At 53.0% G+C, this 21,724-nt stretch overlaps 1 protein-coding gene across 3 annotated transcripts in view; it reads left to right on the forward strand.

Annotated features, from left to right (window-relative positions):
- RPTOR (regulatory associated protein of MTOR complex 1) overlaps nucleotides 1–21,724 on the forward strand; it is a 417,904-nt gene that overhangs the window by 384,341 nt on the left and 11,839 nt on the right. For all 3 annotated transcript variants that reach the window (XM_063599478.1, XM_003831138.7, XM_055101956.2), the window contains 4 exons: nucleotides 7,145–7,250; nucleotides 12,345–12,459; nucleotides 13,905–14,029; nucleotides 16,243–16,347. In XM_063599478.1, the coding sequence (XP_063455548.1) occupies nucleotides 7,145–7,250; nucleotides 12,345–12,459; nucleotides 13,905–14,029; nucleotides 16,243–16,347 (451 nt within the window). The remainder of the gene's footprint in view (nucleotides 1–7,144; nucleotides 7,251–12,344; nucleotides 12,460–13,904; nucleotides 14,030–16,242; nucleotides 16,348–21,724) is intronic.

Consider the following 21,724-nt stretch of genomic DNA (forward strand, 5'->3'; position numbering starts at 1 on the left):
TAAAGCCATCTCTGTTCACAGATGACATGATCCTGAATATTGAAAGTCATTCAAAATCCATTTTAATAGAGTATCAGAACTTAAAAACCAATGCAGCAGTATTGCACCCACAAGCTCAATATCCAGTAACCATTTGTATCAGAATCCCCTACACTAGTAATGAAAACCCTAAAAATGCAATCAAGAAAACACGTTCATTTATAATCATAGCAAAAATAATAAAATGCTTAAGAATAAACCTAGTAAAAGAAATGTAAGACTTGTACTGAAACATTATTGAATGATACTAAAGAAGACTTAAATAAAGGGAAAGAAATCACACGTCCATAGGTCAGAAGACTAACATTAAGTTGGCAGAAGTCCTCAAATAGCTCTACAGATTCAGCACCATCCCTGGCAGCCTTTTTTGTAAAAGTTGACAAGCTGATACTAAAATGTGTATGGCAATCTAAGGGACCCAGAATAACAAAAGAAAAATGTAAGAGACAAACATACTGAACAACTCACACTTCCTGATTTCAAAACTTACTGCATAGCTGCACTAATTAAGACACCATGGCATTGGCTTAAGAGCAGACATATAGGTCAATGGATTTGAATTGAAAGCCCAGAAATATACCTTCCGTCACTGCTTTATGCCTATAAACTCTACAATTTAGGTGAGATAGACAAATTCCTTGGAAGAGATTACTACCCAGCGTCATTTGATAGCAAAGAGGTAACCTGAATAGTTCCTGTCTCTTAAAGAAAATGAAGTTTTCTTGCTTTGTTTTGTTTGAGATGGGGTCTCATTCTGTTGCCCAGGCTGGGGTTCAGCGGTGCAATACCTTCCATCACTACTTTATGTCCATAAAACTCTAAAATTTAGATGAAATAGACAAATTCCTTGGAAGAGATTACTACCAAACGTCATTCAATAGCAAAGAGATAACCTGAATAGTTCCTGTCTATTAAAGAAAATGAAGTTTTCTTGTTTTGTTTTGTTTGAGATGGAGTCTCATTCTGTTGCCCAGGCTGGGGTTCAGCGGTGTGATCATTGATCTTTGCAACCTCAATCTCCTGGACTCGAGAGACCCTCCCACCTCTTCCTCCCCAGGAGCTGGGACTACAGGCATGCACCACCAGACACAGCGAATTTTGAAATTGTTTACAGAGATGGGGACTCGCTATGTTGCTCAGACTGGTCTCAAACTTCTGGGCTCAAGCAACCACCTCAGCCTCCCAAAGTGCTCGGATTATGGACGTGAGCCACTGCATCTAGCCAAGAAAATGAGACAGAAAACAGAAAGACCCAGAAAGTCAGAAAACTTCTGACCCAGATAGTTTCGCTGGCAACTGTACCAAACCTTTAAGGAGGAAATAATACCACTTCTGCACAACCTGTCACAGAAAATTAAAAGGAGTGAACACTTCCCAACTCAGCATATGAAGGCAGCATTTTTCTGATATCAAAACCAAAGATATCACAAGAATAAAAAACACAGATTCCCAAGTCCTCAGCATCGTATTAACAAGCTCCAGCCAGGCACAGTGGCTCATGCCTGTAATCCAGCACTTTAGGAGGCCAAGGCAAGGAGGATCGCTTGAGTCCAAGACTTCAAGACCAGCCTGGGCAGCACTGCAAGACCCTGTCTCAAAAAAAAAAAAAAAAAAAAGGCATTATACACAAATCAGTTGTATTTCCATATGAGCAATTGGACATTGAAATTTAACATCAGTACCATTCAAAATAGCACCAAAATACATGAAATACTTAAGTATAAATCTTTTTTCAAAATATGTGAAAGATATGTATTCTGAAAAATATAAAACACTGATGAAAGAAATCAAAAGGTCTAAGTAAATGGAGACCATGCTCCTGGTTTAGAAGACTCAATAATACTAAGATTCCAGTTCTCCCTAAATTGATACATAGATCAATGCAACCCCAATCAAAACCCCAATAGGATTTTTTTGGTAAAAATAGAGAAGTTTATTCTAAAATTTGTGGGGAAAAGCAAACCAAAATAACCAGAACAATTTTGAACTAGAAGAACAAAGTTAGAAGCCTCACACTATCTTATTTCAAGACTTGCTATAAAAAAAGTAATCAAGATGGTGTGGGATTGGTGAAAGGTTAGATGCATAGATCAATGGAACAGAATAGAGAGCCCAGAAATTGGTCTACACAAATATGTTCAATTGATTTTCAACAAAGGTGCAAAAACAATTCAATTCAATGGAGAAAGGATACTCTTTTCAACCATTGGTACTAGAGCAATTAACAACCAGTTGTCAAAAAAAATAAAAAGAAGAACCTCGATCCGTACTTCACACCTTATACAACAATTAACTCAGAGTGAATCATAGCCCTAAGTGTGAAACCTAAAACTATAAAACTTCTAGAAGGAAACAGAAAAAAAAATATTTCTGACCTTGTAGGTTAGGCAATGGCTTCTTTAATAAGATGCAAAAAGTACAAGTCAAAAAAGAAAAAAACGATAAGTTGGGCTTCATCAAAATTAAAAACTGCTTTTTAAAGACAGTTAAGAAAATGAAAAGACAAGTCACAGACAGAACGAAAATTATAAAACACGTAAGATTAAGATCTTGTGGCTGTTATACATAACTCTCAAAATTCCATGATAAAGGAAATAAGCAGCCCAATTAAAAAACAATGGCGAAAGATTTTACAGACACCCCACCAAAGAAGATATACAGGTGGCAAATAAGGACATGGAATGATGCTCATTGTTAAGGATCTTAATCACGGGAAAGTACGGACCCCTGCAGTGAGATCCCACTACACACCTGTTAGAATGTCTCGAATCTTAAAATCTACCAAGTGTTGGCAAAGGACACGGAGCATCTGAAACCCTCATTCTTGGCTACTGTAACTACAAGATGCTACAGACACCTTGGAAAAGGTTGTCAGTTTCTTACGAAGTTAAACGTATGCCGACCGTGCAACCTAACCATTCTACTCCTGGATATTCACCAAGAGAAGTGAAAACATGTTCATTCAGAAACCTGTATGTGAATGTTTATAGTGACTGTATTCATAGTCACCAAAAACTGGAAACAACCCAAGTTTCCTTCACCTCGTAAAGAGAGAAGCTGATACAACCATACAATGAAAGACTCATCAGAACAATATTTAAATAAACTATTGATAAACGCAGTGGCACAGATGCATCTCAAGTGTATCATGCTAAATGGAAGAAGCTGCTCAAAAGACTGTATCCTGTATGATCCATGTATACAACATTCCAGGGAAGGCAAAACTGTGTGGAACTGTTCTGTATCTTCCACATTTATCAAAACTCCGCCTGTACCTAAAGAGGGCGAAATTCACTGTACGTAAGTTACATCTTCATCAACCTCATGTTGCGGGGAGAAGAAACTCTTTTCCCTCTTGTGCTGAAGTCACATGAAAGATGACGTAAATGCCGTGTTGAGGAGTGAACGCGCATAGCAAGCTCCGAGCTTCATTCAGAGCTTCTCCCCCCTCCATAGCTTGGCGATTTGTGGTAACACAAAGGCTGTGTCCTTGGACGTAATGTACACGAGACACTGGCAGAATCAAATCAGCTCTGTTGCCTGTGGACTCACGACGCACATCACTACCTCTTCCGCCTCCTCCTCTGCTGCCTCTGTCCATGGAGGGGACTTTATTGTTCAGTGGGGAGGGCATAGTTTGTTGCTAAACCATGGGGAAATAATAAAAAGCGTCAAGGGGAAAAGCACATCACAGAGGCAAATTTGCCCTCACTTCAGGTCATCAGGAGCTAAGCGGGTGGAGAGGGAGGGAGCTGGCAGTGTGAGCGTTGAATGTGTTAGCGATCTTTTCCCGTGGGTGCCTCTCCCCTTTTGCCTTCACCCAAGTCTTTCTCAATCTTGATAGTCATGAACCTGCTTTGAATTTTATCCCCTGCACCCTGAACCTTTCTAAATTCAGAGGGATTGACGATAAGACACAGCTCTAAGGCTCCCAGATTCCCCGGATAAGAATTTATCCCAAAACTGCCCCAAACTGCTGCTTTCCCCTAAGTCTTCTGGGGAACCTCTAATCTCCCTTTATTCCTGAGCCCCAGGTTTTTCTTTGCAACAGGAAAGGAGTTGTGTTTCATTGGCTTTCAGCTGACGCCTCTGTGGGAGGCTTCAGAATCGTAATTGGTTTCTGTCTGAGTGGAAGCCAAGAGGTACAGGAGTGTCAAGATCCTCATCATGTAACAGGATCAGCGGCACCCACAGCCTCCAGGAGCTCTGTTTACAGGGAGGCTCAGCCTGCACTGGGCCTGGGCCCTTGTTTACTGAAAAGCCTTTATTCAGCCTGAAGAGAAACAGGCAGAGAGGAGGCGACAGAGCCGATGATGAAGAGCTGCAGTGTCATTTGCTGCCTCCGTGCTGAGCGGCGGTCACATCCTGGTTTCCCAGGGTGGGTGCCCGCATCTTCCACGGCATCTCTGCCTTCCCCTGGCCTCTCCATCCACCGCTCTCCCTCCTGCCTCACGCCGTACCTCCACTTCTGCCCATGCTTGTCCTGTGACCCTCGTGATCATGGCTGGTTGTCCTGAGACCCTCGTGGTCATGGCTGGTTGTCCTGACACAGACACTTGGGGTGGTTCCGGAACCGCGTCCTGTTCAGAAAGTCTCTTCCCAGCCCAGCAAGGGCTGTAAAGGAAGGCTGTGGGCTCTCTCCCAGAGCTCAGATTAGGGAAGTGGCGGCCCCTACCCCTACAGGCAGAAGCCCCTGGGCCGGGAGAGGGCCCTTGCAGTGCCGTGGCAACAGGACAAGTGTGGGGCCCCTGAAACCCCTCAGCTCCTGTCTCCGGGCGTCCTGTGCCCCTCCCTGTTCTGGCATGGGCCCCCTCTCAACCTTGCAGTCATCTTTGTTGTCTTTGGAGCTGAGGCTCTGAAGCCGCCCCATTTCTACCCCCCACGTCTGGATTCTTTGCCTGAGCTCAGGCCCAGGACCATAGAGTGCCGGGCCAAGGAGCTGGAATTCCCATCAGTTCCTCTCCCTTCCCACTCGAAAGTTCCTTTTAGACTCTTCCTCTAATTTATTCCCAGAGAAGCCCGAGTCTCATTAAAGTGCAATGTCTCTGTTCCCGCACAGCTTTGAGTCTTTCCACCGCGGGTTTTTTCTTATTACTGTTCTATGTTATTGATCATTTGTCATTTCTTTTCTAATAAGCTCAGGATTGTCGTCAAGTGAAACCGTTTGCTAAGAATCCACAGTCTATCCCATTTGCCGTTGCGGGATTATTTCTAAATCAGAAAATGTGCGGAGGGAGCCATTTGACACCTTTTGTGGTTACTGTTTCCAGGTTTGGATGTCTTTTTTGCTGTGTTGTTGCTGTTTTGTCGAGTGTGGTTTTGTGACTTTTGAGAAGAAAAAGAAGGAAGCAGAGCAATCAAATGCTAGGAACTGAGCCACAGCCACCCATGAGCACGGGGTCAGACGTGAGGTTTGGGGCTTGCCTGTTTCTGTTTTGTAATCAGAGCTGACACAAAGCATTCGAGGAAAAGACACAAAGAATGCTCTGTAAGCATTTGCACATAATAACCACCTACAACGACCGCCTAAAACTCCACACGGAGAAACCGTTTTCTTTCTCCGCCACATTTACGTGCAAGGACTCAAACACGGCCATGCGCCATAGTCTTTATTCCCATTTCTTCTATCAGAGAAAGCGACTTTTTAATAACTAATGCAGGCTCTCTTTTTCCTTTGTCGAGACAGAGTTGCTTTTAGCCAAAAGGAATTAGGGTTCTTACCTTGTTTATTTCATTTATTTTATATTTTGGGTCTTCACAAGTCTTAGTTTCTTAGCAAGGAACAGAATCAGCCAGATTGACTGGACGGCATGTATGCTTAAGGAAATGCATCTGCGTAACCCAGACAAGTGGCCATCCTCCCGCGGAAAGTCGATTAAATCCTAGTTAGTATTTGCCAAGTGTGGACCCTCTCCTAGACGCTGAACGTGCACACCCCAACCCACATGTGCGTGCACACACACAGACACATGCACACACACGCACACACGCACACACACGCATGCACACAAAGGCCCTGAAGTGGACGAAGACCTTTGCTCAGGGAAGAGAGGGCAGCAGCATGTCTAGCGTCTGCATATTTCAAGTGAAAATAAACTTGGTCTTTCTGAAGCTGTCTCATTAGGGAAGGCACTGAAGTTCTCACGAGTTAGTTTAACCCCAGCCAGGCTTGCAGCTCAGCACCCTCCTAGCTCTTCCACCATCAGGAGCCCAGTGGCACCCCCTCTGCTGCCCAGGAAGGTCCCACACCCTCTTGGGGCCCGGCCTGGCCTCTCATGAGGCTGTCTTCCTTCTGTCTCGTAAGCTCCCTCATCTTCCAGCCAGCTGCCTGGTTCCCTTTGGCATTAGAGAAAGAATAAAGGCAGTGTCTCCTCAAGCGCACCTGCCTCCTGATTGTGTTTTCAGTGTTTGAAGTGGCATTCGGTGCCCCCCTGCCCTGCTGCTCAGTGCTGACCTCAGTGCCCCCCATTCCCTGGGGAGGCGTTTCCCAAGGCCCTGCTCCCCATCATACACCTGTCAGCCTCACAGGCCACTCACTCAAGGGTCTCAGAGCCCCCACACTAGTGAACACAGGCGTGGAGAGTGCCTCTCCCAGCTCCGGGGAGGGGACCAGCGATGTGTTTTGTAGCAGACACAGGACCCACCAACAGCCCGGTGCCTCTGGTGCACTGGCCAGACGAGAAGCCCAAAGCCTTCAGCCTTTGAGAAAGAGGTGCCTTCATCTGAAAATAACTACAGCCAACCCTCCATGTCCACAGGTGCTGCATCCGCAGATTCAACCAATTTTGGATTAAAAAACAAATGTAAATAACAAAAATAAATTTAAAATAACAATACAACAAGAAACAATCCAAATTTTAAAAATACGGCATAGCAGCTATTTACACAGCGTTGACACTGTGTCGGGTATGGCGGGCAAGCCAGCGAGGGTTTGAGGTGTGCCGGAGGCCGTTCTGCTTGTACGCAGAGGCCACACCCTTTCGTATTGGGGACTGAGCCGCGCAGGTTTTGCTATCCGAGGGGTCCTAGAACCCATACCCCATTGATACCAAGAGACAACCCTGTTTCATCGCTGGGCTTAACTGGGTGTTTTCTGTTGTTGAAGATCCCAGAAGAGCACGACCTGGAGAGTCAGATCCGCAAGGAGCGGGAGTGGCGGTTCCTGCGAAACAGCCGCGTCAGGAGGCAGGCCCAGCAAGTCATTCAGAAGGGTAAGGGCACCCGCACAGCCAGCCAGGGGCTCATTCCGGGGGTGGGGCCTGGGGCGAGGGTCCCCTGTGAGCAGGCCGCCCGCGGCCCACGCACAACCTTCTCCAGCCATCCACTGTCCCACGACACACCCGCCCCCCACCCCGCCTCCCTCGCAGATAAGCACATCAAGCCTGGTGGAGATGAAGCTGCTGCTCCTCAAGGTTCTGCAGCCCAGAGTGGGGAGGGGAGGGGCCGGGTGGGAGCCCAGCCACCGCCTGGGAAGAGGGCTCTCCCGGGACCCTGCCTCTTCCTCTGCAAGGGCAGCCCTCAGCCCTCGGGATTATCAGCGCAGGTGGAACTCATGGAAGCGGAACTTTGCATGTTGACATTTCCGGAAGGGAAGGCCTCTGAGAGCCCACATCTCCCCACCCGGACAGGTGTCGTTGCGCCAGGCCCTACAGATGGCGCATCCTTCCCTGGAAACAGGAAGTGAAAATGCCAGGCCCTGCTTTCCTCAGCTGGCCTCCACTTGTCCCTGAAATGGTGGCCAGCTCTGTCACCCCACACCTCAGTCATGATTTTCCTAAACCTTCTCCCAGATTTGCCACTAGATGCCAAATCGCCCCCTTCACCTACCTCGTTGTTTGCTCTCCCAGCTGCACCCGGGGTGGAGGGGCAGGGAGCAGCCCTGGAGGGGGCGGTGTGTGCTGCCGCAGACAGCGGAGGGAGCTCCTTGCGGAAGGGATCCGGGCTGCAGGCGGCCCCGGTCACAGAGAATGTGTGGGGAGCAGGGAGGCCCTGAGAGTCAACACAGCAATGAGGGTGTCAGGCAGCCCCATCCCAGGGACCCTGGCCTCTCCCCAGGATCCAGGAGAGTACAGGGGCCCAGGCCCAGCCCTACAGCCCCACTGAGGGCACGGAGCAGCAGTGGTGTCTCCGCACTCCTCCCCCTGCCCTCGCGGCCACAGGCTCCCACCACTGAGCCAGCTCTGGCTGGGGGACCTCAAGCTGCCCCCAACCAAATCAGCACCATCAAAAGTCAAGGACTCTGACCCCAGTCTGCAGGTTTATTGTTTTGACCTTGCATCTCTGTCCTGTAAAATTCTGGAGATTATTATGGGTTACTTTCTGAAGTTGAGGTTGATGACCCGTAGGACAGATGTCCTCCCTCCTGCCAAAGCCGAGGGCCCTGCCCGCAGGCAGCACGGGCGCCATGAGCGCGTCCTCAGCAAGCGTGCCTAGGCCCGGCTCACACCTCTGCTCTGCTGATCACCGAAAACACTGCTGACTTCTGGTACCAGCAACGTTTCTGAAGCGCATTCCCACGCAGCTCTCTCTGTGAAAGACTGCGGTTCATCTCGCATTAACGCAGACGGTGGCTGTTGTGCTGAAAGCTAATTGTGGTTGTTTGTAGCCCTCTGTGCATCTGAAGAGCTGGCGGCAGACCAGGTTTAAAGCATCGCATGTTGCGATCCGGTGCGTGCTGCCCCGGCGGCCGCCGCTGAACCTTGCAGCCAGAGTGGCTTTCTCCAGCAGAGAGAACAGACCCTGCTGGATGAGCGTCTCCGGGTGGCGGCGACAGGAGGCTGTTTTCCTGGAGGTTAGCGATTCTCTAGGACCCCAGCCTGCTAGCTGGGATGGCCAGCACACGGGGGCTGCCTGCTGCCTGAGACAGGCTTGGGAGCTGAGTCTGCCTCACACAGTTCAACATCTGAAGATGAGCTGGCCCCTGATGGCCAAGGTGATGCTCTGGCCTGGAGCCTGTGGTCAGAATTGAGCAGGGTGTGAAACAGAGCCGGCACTCGAGACCCAAAACCGAGATTTCTAGACCAAAAAAAAGAATATATTTGTAAACCAGAGTTTGTCCAGACACACAAAGGAGGAGCTGCTGAGCCGCTGGAGACACCACCAAATGAGGCCTCAAGACACAGGGGATGGTGCCAGCAGGCGTGATGCCAGCGGGCATAGTGCCGGGAGTCACTGAGGAGTGAGGCCGCACCCTCCTCCCAGTCCTCTGTCCTCGGAATTCGGATTCGGTGCAGGCGTTTATTTTCATTTAAGGAGCCAACTGTGTGCTGGGAAAGATGTGAGCATTGAGAAAAAGGAGAAATTGATGCCTGTAGATGGAAGAGAACCAGAGAAGTCGGCATCGCCCAGGAGACGGGGTTGGGAAAGCCCTGTGTCACGCAGGCCCCTGCCCGCCTCTTCAGCCTTCTCCTGGGCAACATTCACGACCTTGGCTGTCACGCACTGATTTTCAAACGTACCAAATGCGCGGGCTGGGTGGGGTTTCCCTTTGTCCTTCAGTGCTTAGAATTATGCCCAAACTCCGTCCAGAACTCCCTGCAGCTGGGAATGGAGGCACCGCTAGGGTAACACGGTGCTGCCGCCGCACCAAAGCCTTCGGGCCTGCCTGCCTCTGTGAGTGCAGCCCCTCCTTGTATAGCGTGGCATTCATTTCCTTTCTGTGGTTCTGGGTGTTTGCTGGGGACTGACAGTGTTGGAAACAGTAGCTCACCCGAGGTGGCGAGCACACACCAGGCATCAGTGAGGCTTCAGCCCGCAGACGCCGTGGCCCTGGTGCCACCTGGACAGTGCCAGGCACACGCGGAGGGGCTGTCAGCTGCTGGAGGTGGGTGGCCTTGGCTGTGCTTAAGCCCAGTTCAGAGCAGCCTGCAGCAGAGTGCCCAAGTCGCGCGGCTTTGACCTTGCACCCCGACGGTAGGCTCCTTCTGTTGTAGGACTTTTTAGTTCAGCTAAAAACAGGGTCTTTATCACATGACCATGAAAAATTAGGCTCCCAGACACTTTGAAGGGTGAGAAGGGCAGGGTTTATTGGGTGAGAAGGAAAAAACGGGAAACAGGGCCTCCCCGCAAAGCCGGAGTCCTGCTGGTGCACTTCCCGCCTCGCAGATTGGATCCCAGGTTTTACCCCGGATCGGGAGGCTGGGCTCCTCCTGCTGCAAAGGGCGCCAACTTCTGTGGCTTCCCCCGTTGTCCCAGTGTGCAGGCTGGTGGGAGTTTCTCTGGGGACCCCTTTATACTTGGCTATCTCACTTCCTGCCAGAGCACAAGCCCCACCACTCCCCACAGGGAAGACTGGAGGCGGGCAACGGTCCTCTGAGACAGACCAGAAGTTCAGGTGAGGACACGGTTAGTAAGAGCCAGTCAGGTGAGGACACGGTTAGTAAGAGCCAGTCAGGTGAGGACACGGTTAGTAAGAGCCAGTCAGGTGAGGACACGGTTAGTAAGAGCCAGTCAGGTGAGGACACGGTTAGTAAGAGCCAGGCGGTGTCTCTCGGCACCACCTGGAGCTGTGTCTCCGGCTGAGGAAGGCTTGGGGGTCCCCAAGACACCCTCCTGGTTGCCCAGAGGCCACGCAGGTGACTGCAGCCAAGGCCAGGAGGCAGCCCAGCTTGTGTCCTTGGTGCCACAACAGACAATGAGGCTTATGCACCCACAGATCCCCAGCTGCCCTTTCAGTCACCAGGATGTGTTGGAATCCATCTTGTGCCCTCTGCATTTTTAGCTTCCTTTTATGGTTCCTTCTAGAAAAAAGCCTTTTAGAGTCACAAGGGACTTACTTCCTAGTGCTCGTGTTTGGGGGCCTGGTGGTTAAGTCCACGTTCCCCTCTTCTGTTAAATCTGTGATTCTGTAATAGATCCTTCAGTCAAGGAAGTTCATAGTTACCATTCTAGACTGAAAGACCCCCGGACTTTGGCTGCAATGTGGATCCTGGCGACCACACCCACGTCTCCTCCTTAAGTGTGTTATGAATCAGAGCCCTACCGAGCTTATTCTGAAACTTTAGCACTTTCTTCATATAATCTGACCCAGATAAATTTGTACAAACCTGACCACTGCTGACAAGTATTGGCTGAATGCTTCCACATGTCCAGCTCGGCATCAGGAGCTTTGGGGGTTTTGAGCAAAGGCATTAACCCTGCGGCCAGGGCCCCTGGGCCCTCATTCTGGGTACTCAGTGGCTGCCGTCACCCCAAGAGCCCAGATGTGCCTGCTCCTCAGCAGGTGGTCAGGCCCCTCCCTTCAGTCCCTGCTTTTCTTCTGCTTCCTTTGTGCCTCTCCAAGTCCCCAAGGTATTGACGTCGGCCATGATAAGATACGTCGTGAATATTTATTGTAAATTAAGACTGGCTTGCCGGGCATGGTGGCTCACTTCTGTAATCCCAGCACTTTGAGAAGCCAAGGTGGATGGATCACTTGAGGTCAGGAGTTTGAGACCAGCCTGGCCAACATGGTGAAACCCCGTCTCTACTAAAAATACAAAAATTAGCTGGGCGTGGTGGCGGATGCCTGTAATCCCAGCTACTCAGGAGGCTGAGGCAGGAGAATCGCTTGAACCCAGGAGGCAGAGGTGGCAGTGAGCCAAGATCTCACCACTGCACTCCAGCCTGGGCAACAGAGCAAGACTCCATCTCAAAAAAAAAAAAAAAAAAGACTGGCTACTGGCTGGGTGTATGCCCATAATCCCAACACTTAAGGAGGCCGAGGCGGGAGGATCGCTCGAGCCCAGGAATTTGAGACTACCCCGGGCAACATAGTAAGACCCCGTCTCAACAAAAAACAAAAAAAAGTAGCCAGGTGTGGCGGTGCGCGCCTATATCCCCAGCTACGTGCAGAGTTGAGGCGGGAGGATCACTTGAGCAGGTGGTGGAAGCTGCGGTGAGCCATGATCACACCACTCTGCACTCCAGCCAGGGCGACAGAACAGGACACTGTCTTTAAAAAATAAAAAAGGGCCCGGCGCAGTGGCTCACGCCTGTAATCCCAGCACTCTGGGAGGCCGAGGCGGGCAGATCACAAGGTCAGGAGATCAAGACCATCCTGTCTAACACGGTGAAACCCCATCTCTAATAAAAATACAAAAAATTAGCTGGGCATGGTGGCGGGCACCTGTAGTCCTAGCTACTCGGGAGGCTGAGGCAGGAGAATGGTGTGAACCCGGGAGGCGGAGCTTGCAGTGAGCCAAGGTTGCGCCACTGCACTCCAGCCTGGGCGACAGAGCGAGACTCTGTCTCAAAAAAATAAATAAATAAATAAGGGGGAAAAGATGCTGGCTCCTGGATCCACTCTTGTGTGTTTCTTTTGACAGGCATTACGAGATTGGACGACCAAATATTTCTGAATAGGAACCCCGGCGTCCCCTCTGTGGTGAAATTCCACCCCTTCACGCCGTGCATCGCCGTAGCCGACAAGGACAGCATCTGGTATGCACCGCGCTGGTCAGGCCTCCCTTCCGGCCTGACCGACAGCCCCAGCGATGCCCTGTTCTCCCCCGATCACCACTCCTCTTCCTTGAAAAGCAGATACAAGGCACTCACCCCAAGGCCCTTAGCACTGTTTCCTGAGAAACGGCCCTACTCACCTTCTCCTCACTGACCGAGCCCCACCCACACCTGCCCCGGGCCTGGCCCTGTCCTTGTCACTGAAGGACAGTCCAGAGTCCTGCCTGCAGGTCAGAGGGGAGTGGCAGGGACTCCCCAATCACACTTGTAATAGAGGCGTACACAGGGGGCCCGGCTTGCTGCCCTGCCCGTAGAAGCAAGTATGTGATAGACAAGCAGTAAGAAGATGCTAGGTGCCCCAGGAGAGAAGTGAGTTTAACTCACAGCAAATATCGCCCTTAGAGATGGAGAGAGTACCCACTTCACGGGGGAGGGCAGTGGGAGGGGGTTCCTTTTAGAGTTTAGAGTTTATAAAATCTCTGTGGTTCACACTTCCATTTCTTTTTCCTCTTTTTAAAAATTGTGGTAAAACATACATAGCCTAAAATTTGCCATTTTAACCGTTCTGAGTGCGCAGCTGGTGGCATTCAGCGTATTCACATTGTTATGCAACCATCACCCCCACTGGTCTCCAGAACCTTCTCATCACACAAAACCAAAACTTGGTCCCCATCAGACACCAGCTCCCCATTCCTGCATCCGCCTGAGCCAGTGTTTCACTTTCTGTCTCTCTGAAGTGGCCCACACTAGGAGCCTCATACCAGTGGAGTCACCCGGGATTTGGCCCTTTGTGCCTGGCTTATTCGGCTCAGCGCAGTGTCTTTAAGGTTCCTCCAAGCTACAGCACGTCAGAATTTCCTTTTCATGGCTGAGTAATATTCCACTGTGTGGATGGACCACACTTTGTCTTATCGTTCCTCTGTTCATGGACCCCTGGGTTGCCTCCACCTTTTGTCTGTTGTGAATAACACTGCTGTGAACATTGGTGTACAAGTATCTGTTCAAGTTCCTGCTTTCTGTTTTTTGGGGATACGCCCAGAGTGGAATTGCTGGACCACATGGTGATGCTCTGTTTAATTTTCGGAGGAACCACCAGGCTGTTTTCCACTTAAATCCTCTTCCCTTCCCACCCTCACAGCCTGTGGCTCCAATTTCCCACATCCTTGCCAGCACTATTATTCTCTCTTTGTTTGTTTGTTTGGAGACAGGGTCTCACTTTGTTGTCCAGGCTGGTCTTGAACTCCCAGGCTCCAACAGTCCTCCTGCTTCAGCCTCCCAAGTAGCTAGGATGACAGGTGTGAGCCGCCGTGCCCGGCTGTGGTGTGTGGTTTTTTGATAGCAGCCCGGTGGGTTTCAGGAGGTATCTCACTGTCATTTGGGTTTGCAGTTTCCTAATGACTTTTTTATTTCTCTCTTCTTCCCTTAAGCTTTTGGGACTGGGAGAAAGGGGAGAAGCTGGATTATTTCCACAATGGGAACCCTCGGTACACGAGGGTCACTGCCATGGAGTATCTGAACGGCCAGGACTGCTCGCTTCTGCTGACAGCCACAGGTGAGCGGGGTTTGCACAGCCAGGATTGGAAGCCAGGGTCTGGAGGAGTGGCGGGGAGGGTGTGTGATCCTGAGATGTGTTTGTACATCTGTCTTACAGAAAGCCCTGCTCACACGCGAGGGCCACTGTCATTCAGAAGTGGGGAGGTTTATGAGGGAAAGGGCTTCAGCAGCAGAGACAGGAAAGCAAAGATGACCCCGTCCTTGAGGGTTCCAGGGACTTGTCTTCTCATCTCAGTCCTCTAGCCCTTCCAGCACCAGGAAAAGCCTCTGACAGCCTCTGTACTTAAACCCCTGTGAGAGACCCGGTGGGTCCCACGTGACACCCGAGAATCAGGGAAGGATGCCCCAAGCCACAACACGTGCCAGGTCCTCCCCGGCCAGGGTCTCCTGGCATCGCTGGCTCATTTGCCAGTTGCTGTCCCCACTGGGAGCTGGCACTCACCCTCCTCCAGTCCTGCCCTGCACCTGAAAGGACATCGTTGACCGTCATGGTCGCTGACCAGTGGTTCATTGCCGTAGTGGGTCTCACTCAGGTTTTGGTTTTCTTGGGTTTTCGGGGGGTTTTTTGGAGGGGTCCGAAATGTCTTAGTTTCATCTTCACTTTGGAACAATCGTTTGTTTCCATGTCAGTTACCCCACGTTGACAGTCATTTTCCTTTAGCGCTTTGAAAACACGTGTCCATTGCCTGTTGCTGACGAGAAGTCGCTGTCAGTCCCACTGCACTTCCTGTGGAGACTAGAGAGCGCTGGGCGGGAGGCAGGCGGGGGAGGCCAGCACGGCTGAGAGAAGTGAAGGCCGATGCCCGGATCCCACCCAGCCTGTCCCTGTCGGCCGCAGCCCCTGGACACCGGAGCCTCTGAGAGTGTCGAGTCGGTTGTGCTGACAAGTGCGCAGCCCTCTCAACGCGGTTGCGGGCTCCTGGTGAGGGGCGTGGCCATGGGGACGTGTCCTCATGCAGCCCCTCCTCCGAGCACTGCCCCCTCAGGACCAAGTAGCATCAATCGATGTCGAAAGCCCGTCTTTGTCCCTGTAGCTGTCAGACGTGACCGGGAGGAGATGCATAGTTGGGGCGGGGGCCGGGGGGGCAAGGGACCAGCCAGGCTCAGCCAGCAGTTTCGGAGAGACCAGATGTGAGCATCTCCCAACACCAGAGGGAGAGGGCAGTTCCTTGGCTGAGAGAGCGAGCACTGGAGCAGGGCCAGGGTCCTTTGCAGAACAGGCTCCAGACAGCAGTAGAAGGGCTCCAGCTCCAAAACCGGGAACATTTGGTGTATGCGATGGAAAGCAGAGAGCGGGACAGGCAGGTGGGTGGAGGTGAGGCCGTCGTCCACCAGGGCAATCAGCTGGGGCTTGAAGAGCGCCTGAGGGTCACGCAGGAGGGGCTGGTGAGGCCAGGGGGCGCGGATGTGGTTCCTGGAAGGCTCAGAGGGCCCGCATGCTTTCCCCGCACCCAGGCCGACCTCCCTGCCTGTCTGCTGGAGGATGTAGAGGGCCGTTTCCTCCATTCTAAGCCCTGAAGAGCAGGGCGGTGCGTCCCTGCCCACGTCTTAGGCGGAGAGCCCAGACGTCTGCATTGTCCCTTCAAGTCAAGGCTACTCTCTCTGTGGAGCACAGAGAGGAATGGGGCGGAGGGTGTGGGTGTCCTCTGTGAAGCTGGCCTTTCGTTCTGCTCCCTGGCACAGGCTGGCTCACCAGAGGGTAAAACGCAGCCCCACCCACCCAACCGAGCTTCACCCGCCTGCCTCCCTCCAGGGAACCCGATGCCCTGGAGCTGGAGGGAGGAAGGGCAGCCCCGGGTCCCAGGGCAGCCAAACCTCAGAGTTGAGCTCTGTGGCCAGGGTGGGACAGGATTGTGGTCTCCCATCCCCTGGGCTGCGACTCCTCCTGCTGGCTCGCCCAGATATGGATCTGAGGACAGAGTCCAGTCGGTGGGCGCCCAGAGACCTGGAACCACGGGTAGCGAGTCAGGCTGGACCTGGAACCACGGGCAGCGAGTCAGGCTGGACCTGGAACCACGGGTAGCGAGTCAGGCTGGACCTGGAACCACGGGTAGCGAGTCAGGCTGGACCTGGAACCACGGGTAGCGAGTCAGGCTAGCCGCCTGGGGTCCCTGCAGCACGTCTGCCAGGAAGGGCTCTTACCACCTCGCACAGAGCACAGGCCAGGCCAGCGAGGGGCCGGTTCACATCCTTTCCTCTCTCCCTCCCCAGACGATGGTGCCATCAGGGTCTGGAAGAATTTTGCTGATTTGGAAAAGAACCCAGAGATGGTGACCGCATGGCAGGGGCTCTCGGACATGCTGCCAACGACACGAGGTGGGTCCGCCCGGCTCCTCCCCAGAGCAGAATGTGTTCCCGGGGCTGCGGACGCACTCCGAATTCCAAGGCCCTTCTGGGGCTGTCTCTAAACAGGCTGCTCCACCTCAGAGTCCCCAAAATCCTAAAGCAACAGCTCCCCGCCAATGTCCCCGAAAGCGTGAGAGCCCCAGGTCCCTGAGTGCACTGCCTGGCTGGAGTCCCAGCCCTGGGCATGGTCTCAGCCACTCGTGGGTGCCCCTGTCCCCAACCTTCATCCTTGGCTTGCAGACATGTGCTGCTTGGGACAGCATCACTGCTGGCAGGGCCTAAAGGGCCCGCATCACGGGGTCCTTCTTTGGACCTAAAATTAGGTCCGCTCTTTGGACCTAAATTTAACTCCTCCTTGGGGGTCGGGGTGCACATGGCCACCTGGGGCCTCACGCGCTCGCTGGCATGCCTGGGCTGGTGGGACGGAGTGGCTGCAGTGCCGGCTCTAGGTACAGTTCTGCGTGTTGCCTGCACCGCTGCACAGCCTGGGTGCGGGGAGAGGCGCAGGCCCGCAGGTCCTTCTGGAAGGACTCAGGCAGGAGTTAGGAGGCTCCCGGGGTCAGGCTTCTGGGTCTGGATTTCCAGAGGCCCCTCTGCAGTGCCAGGCATTCGCCTCTAGGAGTCATCACTCTTCAGCAGATCCTGCAGCCCTTGGCGATGCTCAGAGTGAATACGTTACCCCACCAGCCCCCGTCTGCCGGCTCCTGCCGGTTTGTGATTTCTGTGTCTTCGTCTGTGGCCTGTGGATGTGGCCTTACACCTCGTGGTCAGCCTTCCGTGTGGGGCCTGCCCTGGTTCTGCCCTAGGTCGCATGGCTCTGTCTCCGCCCTTCTGTCTGAGCGCCTGTCCCGGGAGATGCCAACCCTCACGTGCCTTGGGACGTCATGGGGGCAGCTCCAGGGTGGACATTGCCTCGAACGTTGGATTTTTTTTTTTAATATAGCCATGTTCTTAAGTTTCATCCAGCAAAAAAAATCATCCACACCCCGCACTCCGTGGGGGCCCTTTCCTGTTGCTTCTGTCCTGATCTCCGGGCTCTGCTTCCCCCGCGAGGCAACCCTCTTCTGGGGTATGACAGCTTCCCTGGGACAGGGCAGGAAAAGTGAGCCCCAGCCCAGAGCCCTGGTCCAGGAGGGGTCCCGGGAGACAGCTGGATGGCCAGCCTGGGGGTCAGGCCACTCACCGGCCATTGTGTGTCTCTCCAAAAGACCAATTTTGGTGACACTGTGTCATTTGCTAGAGAGGAAAGATCACTTTGATAGGCTTTCCAGGCTGTTTTTCTGGGGTCGCTCAGAGGCAGTGGTGCCATGGAAGGAGCTGGGCTTCAGCACGGGAGCACCTGGCTGAGCCCTGGCTCTGCCTTGCCCTCTCTCTTTGCTTTTGTGAAAACTTCCCTCCCTGTCCAAGGCTCGGACCTGCCGGAAATGCAGTGCTGGAAGGACACACCCGTGGCTAGCCCCGGGGTCCATGAGACCCCCCTAGAAGCATCCACACGTCCACGCCCGGCTGGGCCTGAGGTCCCTGACACCCCCAGAAGCATCCACACATCCACACTGGGCCACGCTGCAGGAAACAAGACTTGGTGGCCTGTGCTGCCCCACGGGCTCTCAGTCTCTCCAGGTCAGGATGGCGGTGCCCAGCTTACAGATCAGGAAGCAGCACTGAGGAGAAAAGCGGCCTTCTCGGCCCAGACCCTCCAGTGCTTCCTTCAGAGTGGGAGCCTGTGCTGCACTTCAGGGGTCTCGGGGTCAGAGAACGAGGCTCTCACCGCGGGGGAAGGCAGCAGAGGCGTCTCGCCAGACGTAAGAGCTCCAGGCCCCAGTCCCCGAAGGCTGTGCCAGCTGTGGGCTGGGGCACCAGGCACAGCTCTGGGCTCCCTCAGGTTGCACAGGACATGGGAAACCTGGGTGTGGGCAGCAGGCGGGTGTGTCACTGCTGCTGCGGCTTTGCTATGTGTCCAGGACTGGTTCAAACCAGTTCACTCGGCATCACAGAATCTGAACTGAAAAAGGACTTAGGGTTCACCTGACTACACCCCTCCATGGCAGGACGCTCGGGCCGAGGGACAGCTGCCCAGAGCCTCTGGTTCAGATGGACACCTGAGGCCCAGGGTCGGGCTGTGCCATGTCCCCCACGCCGGCATGTCACTGTCCTACCCGGGTACGTCGGCCTGTGTGCTGGAGACAGGGCCTTTACAGAGGTGATTAAGGTCAAACCAAGTCACCAGGGTGGCCCTAACCCAATGTGCCTCGTGTCCTTACAAGAAGAGGCCACCAGGACACAGACACACGTGCAGGGACAGGTGGGCGTTCCTGGGACGCCGGCTCGGCACTCACCCAATGAGGTCACGGTGTCAAGGGAGGGCCCGAGTTCCAGCAGGTTGCTGGGGGGTGTCTCACGGGCCTGAGGGTAATTATTTGTCATCGATTGGAGTAACACTGCCTAAATCCAGAGCCGTGAACGCTGACCACAGCACAGCCACCACGCTTCTTGAAAGTCACAGTCACCAGGACCCAGTGTTGGCGTTTCATAGATTAATGGTATTAGCAGGTTGGTTTCCCTCCGCGGTGTTACATTTAAGGGAATAAACAACTCACACGAACGGCCAAGGGCTGAAGACAGAAGCGGCGCTCTCCGTCTTCGTCAGGTGCTCACGGAGGACCCACAGCACATCTGATCTGGTCACCACGGGGATCCGTGGAGCCGCAGAGGTTTCATCCTCCCCTGGAACTGAGGAGCTCAGGCCCTCCGCCAGCTTCTGCTGCAGGGAGCCTGCAGGAGGCCCAAGGCGTGACCTCCGCTTGCCCCAGCCCCCACTCGCCTCTCCCGGACCCGCTTGCCCAGTTGGGCACACCCAGCTCAGGCACACGCAAGCCAGGCTCCCCACGTCACCCCTGAGACTGGTGCTTTGGAGGCTGTTTCTTGTTTTCTGGCATCTTGAATGTTCTCCATGTGCTCGTTCTCACCTTTTCCCTCTGTTTGTTCTGCTCGTGTCACTGCTGTTCCCAGGGCACCTCTCTGTTCTTCCCGACCCAAGGTGTCGCTTCCTGGCAGAGTCACCAGGAGGATGGTGCCTGGGACGTGGCTGCTGCCCCCCAAGTGACCATGCAGTCTAGAAGCGCAGAGCCCAGACCCATGCATCTCTCCCTTCTCTTTTTCTTTTCTATTTTTTTTTTTTTTTTTTTTTTGAGGTGGAGTCTCGCTCTGTCACCCAGGCTGGAGTGCAGTGGCGTGATCTCGGCTCACCGCAACCTCCGCCTCCCAGGTTCAAGCGATTCTCCTGCCTCAGCCTCCCAAGTAGCTGGGACTAGAGGGTCGCACCACCACGCCCGGCTAATTTTTGTATTTTTAGTAGAGACGGGGTTTCACCATGTTGGCCAGGATGGTCTCGATCTCCTGACCTCAGGTGATCCGCCCACCTTGGCCTCCCACAGTGCTGGGATTACAGGTGTGAGCCACTGCACCCAGCCTGTGCATTTTCCAAGTTGTGCAGCCACCACCTTTATCTAGTTCCAGAAGATTCTCACCACTCCAGAAGGCGGCCTGCTGCCCATTAAAGCAGTTTCTTCCCATAGATTCTTATTTATTTATCTATTTTTGAGACAGGTTCTTGCTGTCACCCAGGCTGGAATGCAGTGGCACCATCACGGCTCACTGCAGCCTCGACCTCTCAGGGCTCAGGCAGTCCTCCTACCTCAGCCTCCTGAGTAGCTGGGACCACAGGCCCATGCCCCACACCCAGCTCCCATAAGTTCCTCACTTAAACAGAGAGAAACTTAGAAAATGTCTGTGCCAAGCCAAGTCCTCTGTGCTTGTGGATCTGCCCCAGGTCTCAGAGTGGGGCCTCAGGGCCTCCTGGCGCAGCCTCCGGATGGCCGTGCCTCCAGGCAGGACAGCACTGAGCCACTAAAAGGGATGCACCAGGAACCCTGGGCGGTGTCCTCCTCGGTCACCCAGACGCCACTTCCCAAGAGCATGTCCAGGTGGGCAGCAAGCATTCTTTGTGATTAATGTAGGTAACAGCATATCACGAGGGAGGGGGCTCCAGTTCTGTGTTCTCAGGCTCTGTTGGCTGCACAGCTGCAGCAGGAGCTGGGCTCTTTTGGGCAGAAACGGGGAAGTATGTGCCCTCCCGCCCGGTCACACACCGGCCCTCACCGTGCTCACAAGGCCTCCCAGCGGAGGAGCAGGGCTCCAAGTTGAAAGCCTGTGATCCACCACGGCGCTCGTGCTTCTGACCTGCTGCGACATTTCTTCCTGCCTGGGTTCAGGTGTATCACAGTAGAGGGACTACACTTCTTTTTTTGTTTGTTTGTGTTTGTTTTTGAGATGGGGTCTTGCTCTCACTGCAGCCTCAACCACCTGGGCTCAAGCGGTCATCCCACCTCAGCCTCCCAACTAGCTGGACCACAGGCGCACACCACTGCAACAGCTAATCTTTTTTCTTTTGAGACGGAGTTTCACTCTTGTTGCCCAGGCTGGCGTACAATGGCGGATCTTGGCTCACTGCAACCTCCACCTCTCAGGTTCAAGCAATTCTCCTGCCTCAGCCTCCCAAGTAGTTGGGATTACAGGCACCCACTGCCACACCCAGCTATTTTGTGTATTTTTAGTAGAGACGGTGTTTCACTATGTTGGCCAGGCTGGTCTCGAACTCCTGACCTCAGGTGATCCACCCGCCTCAGCCTCCCAAAGTGCTGGGATTACAGGCGTGAGCCACTGTGCCCGGGCTACATTGGCTAATCTTTTATTATTTGTAAAGACAAGGTCTTGCTATGTTGCCCAGGCTGGTCTTGAACTCCTGGGCTTAAGCAATCCTCCTGTCTCGGCCTCCCAAAGTGCTGGGATCACAGGTGTAAACACATCTGGCCTGGGACTGCATTTCAAAAGTAAAATAAAGAATGTATGTATGCCAGCAATTAACAACTAGAAAATGTAATTATAAAACATCATGGGCCAGGCGTGGTGGCTCACGCCTGTAATCCCAGAAGCCGAGGCAGATGGATCACCTGAGGTCAATAGTTCAAGACCAGCCTGACCAACATGGTGAAACCCCATCTCTACTAAAAATACAAAAATTAGCTGGACATGGTGGCAGGTGCCTGTAATCCCAGTTACTCAGGAGGCTGAGGCAGGAGAATCACTTGAACCTGGGAGGCGGAGGTTGCAGTGAGCCAAGATCACACCACTGCACTCCAGCCTGGGCAGAAAGAAAAGAAAGAGAGAAAGAGAGAAAGAAAGAAAGGAGGGAAGGAGGGAAGGAGGGAAGGAAGAAAGGAAGAAAAGGAGGAAAGGAGGAAAGGAAAGAAAGAAAGAAAGACATCATAGACAACGGGAATAAAAACTG

This window comes from Pan paniscus, chromosome 19 (genome assembly GCF_029289425.2).
Source record: "Pan paniscus chromosome 19, NHGRI_mPanPan1-v2.0_pri, whole genome shotgun sequence".
NCBI lineage: Eukaryota > Metazoa > Chordata > Mammalia > Primates > Hominidae > Pan > Pan paniscus.